This window comes from Mauremys reevesii, linkage group 1 (assembly GCF_016161935.1).
Source record: "Mauremys reevesii isolate NIE-2019 linkage group 1, ASM1616193v1, whole genome shotgun sequence".
In the NCBI taxonomy this organism is placed as follows: Eukaryota; Metazoa; Chordata; order Testudines; family Geoemydidae; genus Mauremys; species Mauremys reevesii.
In genome coordinates, this window is record NC_052623.1 from 354675288 (window position 1) to 354693430 (window position 18143).

An 18143-nucleotide genomic window follows, 5' to 3' on the forward strand; every position below is an offset into this window, starting at 1 on the left:
GCGCTGTGTGAAGAAGAACTTCCTTTTATTTGTTTTAAACCTGCTGCCCATTAATTTCATTTGGTGGCCCCTAGTTCTTGTATTATGGGAATAAGTAAATAACTTTTCCTTATCTACTTTCTCCACACCACTCATGATTTTATATACCTCTATCATATCCCCCCTTAGTCTCCTCTTTTCCAAGCTGAAGAGTCCTAGCCTCTTTAATCTCTCCTCATACGGGACCCGTTCCAAACCCCTAATCATTTTAGTTGCCCTTCTCTGAAACTTTTCTAGTGCCAGTATATCTTTTTTGAGATGAGGAGACCACATCTGTATGCAGTATTCAAGCTGTGGGCGTACCACCGATTTATATAAGGGCAAGAATATATTCTCCATCTTATTCTCTATCCCCTTTTTAATGATTCCTAACATCCTGTTCGCTTTTTTGACTGCCTCTGCACACTGCGTGGACGTCTTCAGAGAATTATCCACGATGACTCCAAGATCTTTTTCCTGATTCGTTGTAGCTAAATTAGCCCCCATCATATTGTATTTTTTCCAATGTGCATTACTTTACATTTATCCACATTAAATTTCATTTGCCATTTTGTTGCCCAATCACTTAGTTTTGTGAGATCTTTTTGAAGTTCTTCACAGTCTGCTTTGGTGTTAACTATCTTGAGTAGTTTAGTATCATCTGCAAACTTTGCCATCTCACTGTTTACCCCTTTCTCCAGATCACTTATGAATAAGTTGAATAGGATTGGTCCTAGGACTGACCCCTGGGGAACACCACTAGTTACCGGTACCCCTCTCCATTCTGAGAATTTACCATTAATTCCTACCCTTTGTTCCCTGTCTTTTAACCAGTTCTCAATCCATGAAAGGACCTTCCCTTTTATCCCATGACAACTTAATTTAAGTAAGAGCCTTTGGTGAGGGACCTTGTCAAAGGCTTTCTGGAAATCTAAGTATACTATGTCCACTGGATCCCCCTTGTCCACATGTTTGTTGAAATGTCCTCCTGCTTAACATTGTTTCGAAGATACGTCACTGCTCCATTAGGGAACATACTTGTTTAAAGTTGTGCAATGCTCCCTTATACCGTTGTTTGGCTGACTTTACAAGGGAGCATTGCACAAGTTCCTCTTCTCCACCTCCTCCCCCTCGCTCCCCAGCGCTTCCGCCGCTGCCAAACAGCTGTTTGGCAGCACTTAGGACTTTCTGGGAGGGAGGGAGCGAGCAGGGAAGTTGCCCCCTTCCCCCCCACCCCCCCGGCAGGCAGGGCCACCCGGAACTTAGGGGCTGCAGGGCCCTGGTCTGCAGCTCTAAAGCCCCTTTTGGAATGCAGCCCTGCGAGCACGGGCCAGAGGACTCAGGAGGAGCAGGGGCAGTGCACAGCCAGCGGCCGGAGAGAAACGGCGCTTTCCCCTTCAAAGCCGGCCGGAGAGAAGCAGCGCTTTGAAGGAGAAAGCGCTGCTTCTCTCTGGCCGCATGGCTGCCCCTGCTCCTCCTGAGTCCTCTGGCCTGTGCTCGCAGGGCTGCATTTTGAAAGGGGCTTTAGAGCTGCAGGCCAGGGCCCCGGGGCCCCCTTAGCCCAGGGCCCCCGGGCCCCTCAAGTCCCTGTGTTCCGGGTGGCCTTGCCTGGCGGGAGGAGGGGGGGCGCAGCTCCCAGAATTGCGGCTCCCAGAATCACAGCCATGGGGATGGTGCCGCGCTGCACAGAGCTACCTGCACACCCCCTGCACCAAACAGGAGCTGCCCCAGGTAAGTGCTCTGCACCTCCTGCCTGCCCCAGCCCTGAGCCTCCTCCCACACCCCTACCCTGAGCACCCTCCTGCATCCTAACTCCCTCCCAGACCTTAGACACCACCCTGAGTGCCCTCCCACACCCTAACTCCTTCCCAGACCCTGCACCCCAGCCCTGAGCCCCAGGGGTAAGCTAGGGGCACTTCCCCACCACAGTACAGTACTGTATATAATGCCTTTTGTCTGCCCCCCAAAAATTTCCTTTGAACCTAACCCCCCGCATTTACAATAAATCTTACGGGAAAATTGGATTAATTTAACATCGTTTCACTTAAAGTTGCATTTTTCAGGAACATAACTACAATGTTAAGTGAGGAATTACTGTATAAAAAATGGGGGAGGGGGAGTGATCATTAAAGTTCCAATAGTAATGAGGTGGACTGCCAGGAAGAGACTGGAACCCCAAAACTGAATTCAGACTTTTGCCAATTTTGAGATGTTTCAGCATTCTGAATGTATTGCCTCTTCAGGGCAGGAGCTGTCTTTGGCTGTTTGTACAGCACACATGTGTCTCTGTGTGTGTGTGTGTGTGTGTGTGTGTGTGTGTGTGTTTGTCTCTCTCTCTCTCTAATTAAAAAAACAAAAAACAAAGTCAGTTGGCCCTGGCACTTATGGCATGCTCTGACTCACTGTACAGGAGTTTGTAACCAGTTGCAACAAAAATCCGCTCCCTGTTTCCCTCTTTAGCAATCTCTTCATAGCTGATATTTCTAAATGAGGTTTGTTTTCCAGATTGTCAATTAAAATTTTTCAACGCTTCAAATTGTTAAAATTCTCAAGGGTCTCAGATAAGGCTAATTATCTTCGGAACTTAGTCTCCTCTCCCCTTTTTTTGGTCTTGAACTAAAACTTTTGAGCCTCTTATCCATTACAAACAGAAACCTGAACTGCATCTAGGCTTTTGGTACTTTCTGCTGACTTTTTACTAACTGAATGTGACATAAAGTCAAATTCTCATCTTTAGATAAGACACCGAAACCAGCAAGGGCAAAAAGATCTCTGAGGCTAATGGAAACAAAATGAAAACTGTTCAAGAGACCTGGGTTTATTTTTAAGCCTTGTAGGATGTCTAATGTGTTACAAGTTAGGTACTTAGTGAAATAGGAGACTCATGACACTTTCTTTGCAGATCCCCATTGTAGGAGTTGTGTGCCCTGCTATACAAGCCAAAAAAGCATTTCAAAGTAGTATAACCCTTAGTCAGTATTCTGGAACAAAGACTGTAAAAGGCCTCTGTCCTCTAATGATTTATTTCTCTTTCTGGTGCTCTGAGTCCTCCCCCTGGGTCTGACTGTTGTTAGGATTTGGCAAGCTTTAGCTATATAGTGACTAAATCAGTGTTGATTCTTTGTAGTTCTAGGAGAACTTGTCTGTTCAGATGGATATGGAGCCAGAAATTAGGTCTAAGTCAGTGGTTTTGCCCCATAAAGTGTCCACTTTCAGACACGAGTCCTCCGTGGTCAATGGTGTGGAGAATATGAATAAGAAAGTGTTGTTTATCCTTCACATAACACAACCACCAGGGGTCACCCAATGAAATTAATAGGCAGCAGGTTTAAAACAAACAAAAGGAAGTACTTCTTCACACTATGCACAGTCAACCTGTGGAACTCATTGCCAGGGGATTTTGTATAAGTCAAAACTATGAGGCTCAGAAAAGAATGAGACTCGTTCATGGAGGATAGGTCTGTCAATGGCTATTAGCCAAGATGATCAGGGACACAACCCCATGCTGTGGGTCTCCATAGACTGACTGTCAGAAGCTGGGAGTGGACGACGGGTTGGATCACTCAGTAATTGCCTGTTCTGTTTGTTCCCTCTGAACCACCTGGGATTGGCCACTGTGAGAGAAGGCAGGATACTGGGCTTTAGAGACCAGTGGTCTGACACAGCATGACTATTTTTATGTTCTTATGTGCTTGAAAAATTTGGGTGAGAGGCACTCAACAAGACTGCTTTCTGTGCAGATTTTATACCCAGTGTCTGATGAAAATGTAGTTGAACTCAAGGTCTGTTTACAGAGTAAGCCTTGAGTATTCCTGGACACATGCAGCTCTCCAGAAAGAGTTTTCACAGGTTTGATTCAAAGTATATGGCATCACAAGACTCTTAGAAATCCTTGAATTAATATCTTAGATCCTTCACTGACAGATATGAGGACAGATTTGCCTCGAGATGGATCCAAAGTCATAGGATCCTATTTCTGTAGGTTGAGCTGGTCAGTCTTCGAGAGGCTCAAAACATTCCTTCAGTGCCTCTGAAAATGAGGCAGCATAGGCAGGCATGCTGAGTGTCCAGCAGCAGGAACTACTCTCCATCAGGCTAGCTCTTGGACCAGCGGGTTGGTTCTGATTGTGCCTCGGCACAGGTAGACTCCTTGGGATCCTACAGGCCCCAAAAGTGGCAGGATGTTCTTGAATCTGAGGCAGCCATTCACTTGTTGGAGCCTTTGGAACTGTCTTCTCATTTAAAATTTGGTTTTAAGGCCATGGAAAGATGTCTGAAAGCAAATACACCTCTACCTCGATATAACGCTATCCTTGGGAGCCAAAAAATCTTACCATGTTCTAGGTGAAATTGTGTTATATTGAACTTGCTTTGATCCACCGGAGTGTGCAGCCCTGCCCCCCCGGAGCACTGCTTTACCCTTTATATCCAAATTCATGTTATATCAGGTGGCGTTCTATCAAGATAGCGGTGTAATTAGGTAGAGTCTGAATTCTTCACTCCTCAGATCTGGTACGTTAGCGATGGATGAATTTTCTCTGGAACGATCACCCCTTAGGGACAAAGTCCTGTCTGGTACAGTACTGTCTGGTCCTCAACATGATTTATGTTTTGTTCTTTATCTGAATAGATTTCTCCCTAGTGATTCTACACCTGAGGCGATTTTGGCTTATGGCTTCACCTTGACAGCGTAGTAAGATCTTTTTTGAAGCAAGAGGCCCTAGTGAGGTCTATCCAGATTGGTAGGGACCACTTCCTGTCTCTTGTAGTCATCTCCAGGACCATGTGTACAAAGGGATGACTTTTGAGACTCTTTAAGGATGGGAAGAAACAAGCGGGACAGTTATTGGAGGTCCTCAGTCTTCCATTGGTGATTGTTCTTGACCTCTCTTTCCCTGGGTGATGACAAGGCTTGTCAAGATCTGATAGGCAAAATGGTTGAAATCTTTGGCATCTATGTAGCTTATGTTTAAAATGAAATCGAAAACCCATACAATTAGAGTTGAGGGAAAGGCAGAAGGTTATATACTTCAAGTGAGTGACAGACTCCTGGAGCCATGCTGAAATGTGGAGTCACTTTGTGTCTGTCCCATGTGTGTCCTGAAAGCCCGATTACTACAAAATTTCTTGTCTTATGTGTGATAATACTTCCAATGAGAATGTCTTAATGCTAAAAATTCATCTTATTACTTTCCACTAGATTTCAAATGTTCATTTAGTCACATTTGTTGCAGTTTTGTATACCAAGATAAACGGTATAAAATTATGCATAAAAACAAAGAGCATAACAGGTCTGTTGCCTGAATTCTGTTCAGCTGTCTTTGTTTTTTGGAGATGGGAGTTTTATCTATAATGACACTTGGCAAGCAGGTACAGTAATTAGGCATTGCACCATGCAACTCATTTTGCTTACTAATAGCTTGTGAGCATCACAACTATTGCATACCTGTGCTCAAACAACAGGCTTGCATTTATGGTCAGTGTGGACTTGCAAAGTGTACAAGTTTGTGTACAACAGATGCTTCAAAAGTTTTGTTCCTTAAGTCAGACTCATGGGACATTTAAGTGATGTTTGATTAGTCTTAACTAGATCCACTTGTATGTAAATGGACTCGCAAAGTTGAATAAATGTTAATAAGCTCTTTTAATATGAACATTTTACTCTTTTATGCTTCACTCTGACAGATTCATGGAAAGGCCCAAACTTCCACACCTGTAGTTCATGTTTATGCTGTGGGAGCCCTTCTTGCCCTGTGAAACTTAACCTCAGTGTGTCAGTGCTGAGCAGCAGCAGCCATTTTTCTGGAAGGTGGTGGAGGAATCTCTCTCCCTGTACACACACAGACCCAAAATAAAAATAAGCTGACAGTTGTCCCTTAATATGAATTCCCGTTAGCTTGCTGTCAGAACTTTGCATGCCAACCTTTCTGAGCTGGCGAGACAGCAATATTAGCTACCCAAAGTGAGAGTCTTCCTGCTACTTTATCACAGGACCTATTACAGGATTTGCCCTGTGTTGGTTACCACTCTGACTTTTCAGGTGCCATCTGAAAACAATGTTTCTCTCCTCCCTAACAATCCTTTTAAGATTTTGACTTAACACTTCCGGTTACAAGATCAGCTCGTAATGGAATATTTTTGATGCTGAGGGTGACTGTTCTGAAGTAAATAGACCAGGGGTCTCAAACTCAATTTACCTTAGGGTCAGTGCCAGTCCTCAGATCTTCCCAGTGGGCCAATAATGTCACTCATGATGCCCAGAACCTGCCTCCCAAAACTCCACCCACCCAAATTCCACCCACCACCTGCCTACGGTTCTGGGAGGGAGTTTGGGTGGGGGAGGAGGTCTGGGGTGTAGGCTCTGGGCTGGGGGTGCAGGAGGAGGGGTTGGGGTTGCAGACTGGGAGGGAAGAGGGGGAGGGATGCAGGCTCTGGGATGGAGTTTGGGTGCTAGGTGCAGGCTGGAACGGGGTGGGGGTGCAGGAGGAGGGGTTGGGGTTGCAGGCTCTGGGAGGGAGTTTGGGGTTGGAGGGGGTGTGTGGGAAGGGGAGGGGGCAGGCTCTGGGAGTGTGTAGGAAGGAGGAGGGGGTGCAGGCTATGGGAGGGGTCGGGGTGTGTGGCACTTACCCGGGGCTCCAAAGCGGGGTGGGCTGGGGGGCCTTCGTGCACTGCTGCCCCCAGGTACCGCCCCTGCAGCTTCCATTGGCTGCGGGGGCACTCAGGGTGGGGACAGTGTGCAGAGGCACAGCCCCGCCCCAGGGCCACAGGGAGGGGCTGGCAGCCATGTGGAGCAAGCGTGCAGGAAGCAGCTCAGCTCTGCTGCACTGCCAGTGGTGGGCGGAGCCCTGGGCCATTTTAAATTGTCCAGGGGACATGTGGGGGGGGGGAGCCCCCGGGGATGGCAGGCGAGGCCAAGGGAGAGACTCGGCCCCAAAATTGCTGGAGCGCCACGGGCCACATTGGGGAGGTTCTTAGGCCGGGACTTTGAGACCCCTGAAATAGACTTCACAGCATGTGGTCTGGTGGATAGAGCAGTGAGCTGGGAGCTTGGGAAGTCCCTAATTCTAGTTCTAATTCACTCTCTCTCTCTCTCTCTCAGTACCTGTTAGTAGGTTTTCTAACTTGATTTAAACCAATCAATCAAATGGGTTTACTTATGTCACCGGGATGAATGGAGGATTGTTTGCACAGTGCCTTGAGATGAAAAGTTGCCAGCATAAATATTTATATTTTAACATACTGTTGAGTAGAAAAGCTTCCTGAGTATTGTGGGTGCTGGGAGCTCTTGGAGGACAGCCTGAAGCATCTCGCTTATAAAAATGGAAATTCGCTGCATGTCGTGCATTCCTTTTAGTCTGAAGAAATGTTTTTACCCTTATAGTGCTCAGCTCCTCTCATCAGAAGCTTTCAAAGTGATTTGCAATGAAGGTTCCCCATTTGTAAAATAGGGGCGATACTTAAGGTACATAAGTAACTAACTGAAGTTCATATGGGAGTAGAAGCTGGATTCCCTGACTGTTAATTCTCCTGATGCCTCCCTCAGAACTCACATATTAAAATTATTGATTAAAAGCAATTGCTGTTGGGTCATATTCACAATCGATTAACACTGCTTTATATTGGAATATTTCAGCAGACTAGGAGACTGAAACATCACTGTTAATTGTTTTAACTTGTTACTGAATCCAAACCTTTTTGCCTTTCAGTGCTGTATTCCCTTCTTCACAAAGCACTGGCTGCTTTGATTTTTTTGTAAGTTACTATAACTTAATGTTTAAAAATAGTTCTCTTCTAGTGTTCTACCAGCACATCATCATCGGCCCCTCTGCCTTCTCTCTAGAGACCTCTTGTGTTTTTTGGCATTGCAAATCAAATTAACTTTAGATTGCCATAATTTGCATTCTTTCAGTGGGAGGCCATCTGACAGCACTAGGCAGCCAAGTAGAAGTGAATGCACCAGGGCTTGCCATTGTCATAGAAGAGACATGCGGAAAAACTCTGCTTAAAAGTATAAACAGTTAATACCAACTTAGAAACTAAAATGTGATTGGCAAGAAAAGTTGCACTCTTCCTGTTTAGTGGATGTTGCCCCAATGCATTTGAGTAGGGAAGAGGGTTGTCTTTAAACCATGGCCTTGCCCCATTGAAGATGGTGCTCCTATGGTTCAGACTTCAGTGTGGGCAAGTGCAATCAAGGTTTCATCCTTTCATATCTGAGCTACCATTGTTTCTAAATTTAATTCCCCTGCTCAGCTGCATACCAGTCACTAAGGTGGTGCTGACAAAGAGTTCAGTTTTTAATGAAAGCGTAGATTCTGCAGAAACAGATAGCAACGGTCCCTCTCCTCCCCACCTCATCAGAGAGCGCTTCCTGGAATTTTCAAGTTCTGAACACTGTTACTCCCCCAGTGTTAAAGAGAAAAGTATGAGAAGGTTACTTTGTTCTACTTAACATGGGGGTGGAGGTAGGGAACTCCCTCTAACACTTGTGGAACTAATGTCCATTAATAATTGGAATATTCAAATATATTTCAAGGCTTTTAAATTTCATGTCTGTAAGGATCAGTGGTTCTCAACCTAGTTATCATTGTGGGCCGAATCCCATACTACCTGTGTGGCCCTGAGGATGTTACATGGGCCGCAGCTGTTTGCTGATTGGGCTGCGAGTTGAGAACCAATGGTAAAGATATTCTGAATATTAAGTTTTAGACTGTTCAGTGTGCCATGTTTCCAGTAAGGGTCATGACTGTTTGAGTTAATATGTTGTCATCTAGACTTAACGTTTTCCTTTACTTAATACATCAGTATTGAGAGCAAACATGAAGTCACAATCCTAGGAGGACTCAATGAATTTGTAGTGAAGTTTTATGGACCACAAGGAAGTAAGTATATGTCCTGTGCTATTATGATGCCTGGAAACTGGAAGTTGGAGCAAGAGGTCAAGGGATGTCATTGCACTTAGGTTGCATCTTGACCACAACCTGTCCGATTTCTCCCAGCTGACAATAGGGGAAGATGGGGATGAGAGCTGAATTTCAAACCTTAATATTGGGTGAAAATCATCCTCTCTCATAGCTGAATGGCAGGTTAGTAGTTTTGACTGCTGTGCAAAGCCACAGCATTACCTTAAAATAGAGCTTAAATTTCAAAGGACTTGAGCGGCACCACTCCTGGGGCTCGGCACTTTGGAAAATCTGGCCTGTCAGTCGAATTTTGTAAAGTGCTTGTTTACAAGATTGAAGGCAAAGAGATTTTTCCGAAAGAATTAGCTCTCTTGCTGGATCTCTGTGTTTTAAATTAGTAATGTCTCTCTGGGTAAGTAGATTATTCTAACTTTTTTTGTGGTCTGAATAAGACTCTTGGGCCTTTGTGCTGAAAACTAATGTAGTATCAGTTAAAATCAGAGCCTTAATAGAGACCAATGCCCTTCACATCTTGGGAGAATGGCCAATACTATGGTCTTTCTATCTGTGCTCTCTGCCAAAGGAAGGAGGTTTGACATGAGGGCTTATTCTAAGTGGTGGTTATTTTTCCAGGTCTTTTTTTACTTAATGCCATTGTGCTTTTATTCTAGGCAGCGTTCTGCAGTATGTCTAATACCTGCATTTTTCTCTGATTGCAGCACCATATGAAGGTGGAGTGTGGAAAGTTAGAGTGGACCTTCCTGATAAATACCCTTTCAAATCCCCATCTATAGGTAACCAATCATCACTTCCAATCTAAATCTATCTTGTTGCTCATGTAGTAGAGACGCTAACTACTATTTTATAGCATTTTCACAAATTAAGATATACCAACAATTACTGTAATTACTTTTTCACTGATTTTTTATGTAGCGACTTTACTGAAGTCAGAGGCCTTCTGCAGGTTTCTGATAACCTTAACATTAAAGCATAATATTAACATTAAGGTATAGAAGGATGGTCTTGTACTTAAATTACTGGACTGGGATTTAGGAAGTCTGGATTCAGTCCCTGACTGAGCTACAGACTTTCCTGTGACATTGGGCATGTTACCGTCTCAGTTCCCCACCTGTAAAAATGGGGATACTTTCCTATCTCAAAGGATTGTAAAGATAAATTCATTAATGTTTGAGAAGCGCGGATGCTTACAGTGACTGCAGTGGGGTGCACTCACAGGTATCTGGATAGCATTATTCATTAACGTGCCGTGCGGTCTGTGTGCTCTTTATGCTGTAATGTGCCTTCTTGGATTGACCTCGGATTCAGAAGTAGGCTGTCAGTGACCACCTTTCCAGCAGCATGATTTGGAGGCCTGAAATGCAGAAGCTGAAACCCGGTTTTACTAATCACCTTGGTTTTACTAATAACAATGTTCTTGTCGTCTGTGAAACAATGTAGGGCTCTGTTGCTATGGTCAGAATTAGCAGCAACGCTATAAAATTGGGTCGTGCCCATTTGGCTGAAGTAGTAATTATCCTTGTTCACATTGAACAAATCAATATCTTGGCAAGCCAAAGTTCTTATTTTAGGGCATGTCCATTGTGTCTTTCAGTCTTGAATAGCGGTGATCTAATTTCAGTATTTTTAAACTTCTCCAGTTTGAAAATGAATAAAAAATAGCTAGTATGGTTTTGAAAAACTGAATCAAATACAGCTACATGATTAGGTTTCAACATCGCTTTCTTGGATTATGAAATAGGTGCTGCTAACTCATGGAGTGACATGATAGTTGCCCGTTGAAAGGGCAAACTTGTAGTTCAATCCACTGAAGTATTTTGAGGAGTCTTCCATCTAAAGAACTGAGAACAGCTTGAGGAAAATTGATATGGAAATTTGACAAAGTGGGTTGGAGTAGATGCTTCCCTTCCAATCCCAACATCCTGATGTGAAGACCGTGGGTATTTGCTGATGGCTTAATACTCTTACGTGGAGACTGTTTTGTTTAAAATCTTCGCCTCTTGCGTGCGAACTAATCTTTCTGGTCCTTCATATTAGCTATGCCCATTGTGTTGTTATTCCCCATCTTGTATCTTTATCTTACTTTTATATAAAAATTCTTGTATGCACGTCTAATCTGAATAACCACATGATCTTCTGCTACCACCATTTGGCCTTCCTCTCACTATCGGTCTGTCACACGGACAGACCCCGGTTGTCAGCAGGTGGGATGGAACCTGGGATCTCTGAAGCTTAGTGTATGAATCTCTACTGCATGAGCTAAAGTCACATGGCTCCTAGCCAAGGCTGTGACAGATTTATCAATCGCTCAGTGGTTCTCAACCTATTTACCATTGTGGGCCACATATGTAGCTCTGTGTTAGATGGGCTGCATCCACACAGTATTTATACTACCTGTACATCTTCAAAAAAAAATGTTTACTATTTGTTCTATGACAGCAATATGATTCAAATTGATACAATACCTTTCATTTCAACACTGGCAAATGTCTATAAAGAGCTTTTTAAATTAGCAAAATAAGTCAAAACATTAACTGTTCAAATTAATTTATGTAAGGACGACATGGCCTGGTGTGTTTGCCATCCTCGCTGCTTCTGGGCTGAGTGCTCAGAGTGCAGCTGCGGAGCCTGCGGGGAGCCCTGGCCAGGGCTGGGTGCCCCCCGGCTAGGGAATGCCCCTCATCACCCAACTCCCTTGGGACTGTCCTCCCCGCCCCTTTCAAACACAGGCAGGGTGCCCTGTCCAGGAAAGACTGGCTCTCCCAGGGACAGCCCTCTCCAGCTTTTAGTTCCCCACCCAGGGACTGCTCCCCATCATCTCCCAGCCCCCCCCGTCCTGGACTGCCCCCCATCCAGGGATTGTGCCCCAGTATCTAGCCCTCCAACCAGGGACTGCCTCCAGTCCCCCCACCTAGTCTGTCCCCCATGCACCACCCTCCCCACGCCCACTGGTCTCTTACTCAGTTGCAGGTAGCTCAGTCACCCTGCCTGCCACTGCAGTTCTAGTGCTGGGGAGCCTGCTCAAGCCAGGGTCCCTCGACCTGCGGGATCGGGGGGAATGCTGAGCATCCTAACTTCCGGATGATGATGCTGGGCCCAATCCTGCCAGGAGGGGGCTGAGGCTGAGCCTGATCCTGTGCTCCCCCATTTTTGCAACCAGCTCTGTGCCTAGCTTTGTGCCCAGGGCAGGTACCCCTCCCACCCTGTCCTAGTTATGGCCCTGAGGATGTCACATGGGCCGCAGGTGTGTGCTGATTGGGCTGCAGGTTGAGAACCACTGCTCTACATGGTGTAGGTGCCACTGGGGGCAGGATGGTGCCACACCAAGCAGACATAGGTTATATGTCCACCCTGGAGTCGTCATGTCTCTTCAATTGTAAACTCTTCAGGTTGGGGCCTGTCTCTCTGAGAAGTGTAAAACACTCCAAAGGGTGCTATAAAATGATTCTCCCATCAAATCAGACTCCCACCCCCAAAACTCCCCATAAATGTCTGTATCAGTTTGCAGACTATAGGTATAGTGCATTGCCATGCCAGCAATCTTAGATGGGAGTGAGAGGCTGCCCTTGACAAATTGCACTAAGCGCACAGCCTCTGCCTATCTTATTTAATTTAACACATTGATAAAAAGTAATTCTACTCTGAAAACTCTCTCTCAATGGATCTTCTCCTTGTGTGTATTGGAGTCATGCTGCTGACTTAGCTGCAAAAATAAATTTTGCTCCCATAAGCCCTGCAGAGCCTACACAGCTAAAAGTAAGCCAGATTCTATTCCTTGTACATCAGTTGTTTGCTAGGTTCTAGTCAATTACATGGAAGATAGTGACATTGCACTGGTGGTGTTGAGGAGAACCTTTAGTACTGGTTGTGCTCTGCAAGGTAGAAAACAACCTGGGATCAGAGACTGAAGTAAACTGAATTAGCAGAGCTGACAATTAAAGAGAACATCTTTTTTTTTTGCTTGCAAATTGAGCATGTTTGATTGTAAGTTAATTGTCTTGCTGAGTCTCAGTACCCCATTCTTACCTCACCAGATACCCTCTTGCACTCGTACTCTGCCTCACAAATACCCACTTGTGGCTGTCAAAGGACTTCATCCCACATTGACATGTCTGCTGCTCTGGGGTCCATCCTCTCCTCTTCTTGAGAGAAGGCTGCTAGCAGCCCAGGTTACCAGCTGGGTGGAATGGCATTGAGCGGAGTCTCCAGGCTGAATACATCAGAGAATTTTAGGGCTGAAAGGGACCTTGATAAGTCAACTAGTCAAGTTCCCTACACTTAGGCAGGACTAAGTATTGTCCAGACCGTCCCTGAGAGGTGTCTAACCTGCTCTTAAAAAACCTCCTATGTTGGAGATTCAACAGCCTCCCTACATAATTGATGAATGCTAATAGCTCTGTTTGGTTTAGTCTCAGACCTGGCACAGTGAGCTGAATTCCTATCAGCTGCTCAGCACAGGAACTTCTGGGAGGAGGGAGCTTCAGCTGGGAGTGGAATTGGGCAATCACTGCCAGGGGGATAGGACAGAAGACACTAGTATCCAGAGGAGGCAATGAAGCAGCTGCAACAGGGAAGAGGTTTGTATTTTCTTTGGGTTACATTTCTGCCACCTTTTACTCCTGCACCTCAGTCTGGCATATAGGCTAGAGCCAAAGCTGAGTGAACGTTGGGCCTTCTCTCCAGGGACAGCAAGATTTCACTCTAATGTTCTTGTGGAGAGGGGGAGAAAGTACCTCATGCCATTCTCTAGTAACCAATCTAACTGATGCCAGAGTGATGGAAGTTTTGGAGGAGCTCTGTCCAGTCATCCTCAACTAGAAGCTGTGCCAGGTTTGAAGGAGGCTTGTGAGTAAGTCAGAGGAAACACAGCAGTAATCTGCGACTGGGTTGTGTGCTGTTCGGCCAATGGGACTCTCTTCAGTTCCCATGAGGCAAGAGGTTGAAGACACTGTTTGCCCTACCCCAAGCCTGGGATCACTAGAATTCGGGGAAATTAATGAATATGGTTTAACTGGCAAGATTCTTCTCTGATTTGGTCTAACTAGTTTACTGATCTGTAACAAAAGGAGAAAAGGCAAGATCATTTCAGTGTGATGGAGTTTCCTATAAACAGATGACATGACTGCCTCTGGCAGGCACAAGAAGTTTAGTCCCTGCACTCACTAGAGCACTAAGGATATGGATTACGCTATGCCAGTTGCATGCAGAAGGCAGTGTAAATTGTCTGTGTACATCAGTGGATCATATAAAATAGAACCAGTTCCCTTTTCTCCTTAATTATATCTTGTATGTTGAAACTTTTAAAACGAGTGCTCTTTTCGCAGCTTTCCATGTTTCTCTCTAGCGCTCTGGAAGAAGTTGGGTATATTCCATTCAAGTTTTAGAAACCGTTAATGTGAACTGGAATGTAACACTTTTTCCCAACAAAGTAGCATAGTGGCTTGGGGAAGTGTATTGCATATTCAAGGTGCTCTTGAAGTGTTTAGTCCTTCCTGTGCTTAAAGTGGACTCCAGTAGACAGTTTCCAACCTTTTAGAAACCAACTTTTATTCCAACATGGCACAGAGTAAGGTGCACAAGAATTTGACTCACCACACTATTGGGAGCTTCAGTGTATTCTCCTTAGAGAAGTGTAACTAAAATAACTTTGTTCAGTTTGTTAAACAGGGGTTGGGCCGGGTTAGTACCCAGAAGGTGAACCTCAATGGAAAATCCAGATGCTTCAAGAAGTGGCGTAGATAATTCATATGTTGCTCTTCTTGATTTTAATATTAAACCAGTGCTCCAGGCAAGTATTAGTGACTCTGTGCTGCTGGAGAATCTCTTTCAGAATAGATTTAAAACTGAAATCCTGCCTGCTTGTCTTTGAAGATCATATGGCACTTCTTTCAGGAGAAGTATTAGCCCTGGTGTGGTGGCTGCTTTCCAGTTTTGGTCATTGTTTGCCTTATATAACTGAATGTGTGTAAGGAATTACTTCCTTTCCTACTCAGCTTTGTAATATTGTTGTGCTGTATTAAATAATTCCTCACCACAGAGGTGGCACTCTCCCAAGTGCTTCCCATTTATAGCTTATAAAGCATCCTGGGCTCTTCCTGCATGAAAGGAGCAATAGAAATGGAAGTTGTCATCACTAATGCATTTGCAGCTTTCATTACCTTGGCCTGTGGGTACCTGCCACTTACTTCTGACTATGCATATTCATGTTATCTTTGTGCCTGTCATATAACTCACTGAAGCTACCAGGCTCAAAATAGTCTTGATGCAAGATCTGATTTTTCTTTCAAAGCAAGTGCATTTTTATCAGAAACTGGCATTTCCTTTTAGAATGCATGCATATAAGCCCAACATCCTTGTGTCCGGCTCTGACTCTGATCTTGAGGCTTCAAGTGTGGAAAAACTGAGCAAATTTATACGCTGCCACTAAAATCCTGGCCCTTGAGAGTTGAATTGAATCCACCCTATTCAGACAACTCTAAAACTTGTAATATTTAAGTATTTGTAGAGTTGGCTTTTGACATTGGTTTAAGCTGCTTTTCATGGTGCCCTCAGCAGTTGGTTTCATTATTCCACCCCTGCACATTTTATTTAAAAAAAAAAAAAAAAAAAAAGCTCTGTTAGACTTAGAAGTTCCTTCTCTTTCTCCGCTGGGTGATCTGGTTTGAGCTGTTTACTATTTCAAATACCCTGTTGGCCTTTCATTTTTCCTTTAGGTTTTGATATCTTCAGGAGAACATGCTTTTTAGCTTCTTCCTGTTTTTTAAAAGGAAAATTGAGATGTTTTTAAATGTACTGTTTCAAGATCCCAAATCATGAGAATACTTGGTGTAAATGTAAAAATATAATTATCTCTTCATAAACTTCCAAAGGCTGAGATTAGGATTTAATGCAGGCCTGCACAACATGCGGCCCGCGGAGGCTCACTGTGCGGCCCGTGGGGGGATTCTAAATCCCGCGCACACGGCGCTCAGCGGGCAGCCCAGAGCCCTTTGAATCCTGGCGGCGGCTGAGATTTAAAGGCTCAGGGCTCCCCGCCGCTGCGGGCAGCCCAGAGCCCTTTGAATCCCAGCCACTGCTCCAGCAGCTGGGCTGGGGCTGGGATTTAAAGGGGTCGGGCTCCCCTCAGTGGCAGGAGTGGGCCCTTTAAATCCCTGCCCCAGCCCCGCAAAGCTCCGGGTTCCCCCAGCCGCCGGAGCCCCGGGCCCTTTAATTTGCCCCTGAGGGCTCCCAGCCACCTCTTCAGCTGGGAGCCCCTGGTTGATTTAAAATCAAGTATCACCTCCCCACCCCCAACCTTCCTTTTTGGCCCACAGCTGTTTTGGTGGGGTGGCGCTGGGGAAGGAGGGTTTGTTTCTGCAGGGCTGGGCGCCGCTGGGGCGGGCTGTTTCCACAGGGCCGGGGGGTTTCGGCCCTCAGCTGTTTTCTTTGGAGTAATGTGGCCCTTGCTGCTTTGAGTTGTGCAGGCCTGATTTAATGGGTCTCTGTCCTGGATGCCACAAACACACAAACCCAAGACAAGTATTTCCTGCCCTACTCAGATGTTAGGTGATGTTGCCAATGGCTTGTAAGAAGAAATGGAAACCTAGGAGCCTGAATTCCTGTTTTGGCATCTAAAAGCTGCTGTGTATTGCTGGAATCACTTTGGTTCCTTATTGCTATCTTTTCTCTGCAGCGTTTTGGCTATAAGTGCTTATAATATTCCAAAAGACCACAATTATATCTCAAAATAACTTCCATATATTCATATATCAAGTCCTTGTTTCTCCTCCAATTCTGTGGCTTGTCTAATTTAGCCACAGTATCTTGCATTTATATAGCACCTTTCATCCCAAAGTAAACTACCTGCTATATATAGGGATCAGTGCAGCCACTTCTGGTGTGAAACATGGTAGCTACTTAATAGTACTTGGCAATGCTATACAAGATCACCAGATATCTCCTCGGCTGTACTCAATTTTTATTTTTTATTGCAAGTTCTATTTTTACTTCCAGCTCCTAGCTGGATTGCCTTACAATTTGCTACTTAAAATTTCATGAGTCACTTATCACCCCTGATCATTATGAATTGCTCTTGCACGTATATACCAGTTCTTACTCTAACCTATAAGAAACTTGAAAATGCCCATTCCTCCAAATATAGAGGGAAGGCTGAAACACCAGAAGGCAGTATGTATCCACTCCTCCATTCTGTTCTGTTGACACATACTGAATACTCAATACAGCTTCCCTGCCACAGTCAGGGAATGGTGGAAACTGGCTGACAAAATGTAGAAGCTGCTTTCAGCATGACTTGGCACAGTTTCACAGTGTCTCTTGTGCCAGTCACCGAAGCCTGTGTGTCATGTGACAGTTTACCTAAACAATAAGGTGAATTGACTCTTGGAACAATTCCCACTGTGGCAGTTCTGCAGGTTTTGCTAGATTTTCTAGAATCTGCTCTTTAACCTTGATTTTAGTTAAATTGGTGAATAGTGTCTTCCTAGTTAGGAAAGGGATTATCTAATGATTAACCCAAGACTAGGAGGCCTGAGATCTCAGGTCTGCCACTGTTTTGCTGTGACTAAAGACAAGTCATTTAACCTCTCTGGCTGAGTTTCCCCATCTATTTATACATCAGAGCTTGGAGGTATAATGTTGCAGAAGTATCTAAGATACTGTATTAAAAATGCTACAGACGTGAAAAGTACTGTAATAAAAATAGCTGTGGGACAGTTTACATTACTTGTGATGTTTGCAATGTAAACTGTCCCAAGCTGTGTTGTTAGTGATTTGGTGTTATAAAGCACATTTCACACTTAGCTTAAAATGCTTAGAGGTAAACAAACAGCCAAATCCTGTACTAAAATAGGCTCTGTGGTCCAGAGCTGGAGTACCAGATTCCAGGACCTCTACCGTTGTGTAATGAATGTCTCTGTGCTAAGGTGGTGCAGTGCAAATAGCACTATTTGTCTGATATTACCAGTTAATATGCTGAATAATCTCTTAACCTGAGACTCCTTAAAAAACCTTTATCCGTAACTTTTACTGGCAAGGAGAAGAGGTTACCTAATGCAGAGCTGTGCACAAGGTAGTAATCCGCCATCCCCTGTGAGGTGGGTAGTTATGCCCGCTTTACAGCCAGGGAAACTGACACATTAAATGACTTGCCGCAGTCCACAGAGAGAGTCTGTGCTGAGCAGGGATTAGAATTGAGGTCTTGGCTTC

General features: G+C 44.7%; 1 protein-coding gene across 2 annotated transcripts in view; it reads left to right on the forward strand.

The window, feature by feature from the left end:
- The window catches only part of UBE2H (ubiquitin conjugating enzyme E2 H), a 76061-nt gene that overhangs the window by 26816 nt on the left and 31102 nt on the right, over positions 1–18143 (forward strand). For both annotated transcript variants that reach the window (XR_005592631.1, XM_039519883.1), the window contains exons 2-3: positions 8824–8900; positions 9641–9715. Coding sequence is in view for 1 of the 2 variants with exons in the window: in XM_039519883.1 (XP_039375817.1) it covers positions 8824–8900; positions 9641–9715 (152 nt within the window). In the remaining variant the exon portion in view is untranslated. The remainder of the gene's footprint in view (positions 1–8823; positions 8901–9640; positions 9716–18143) is intronic.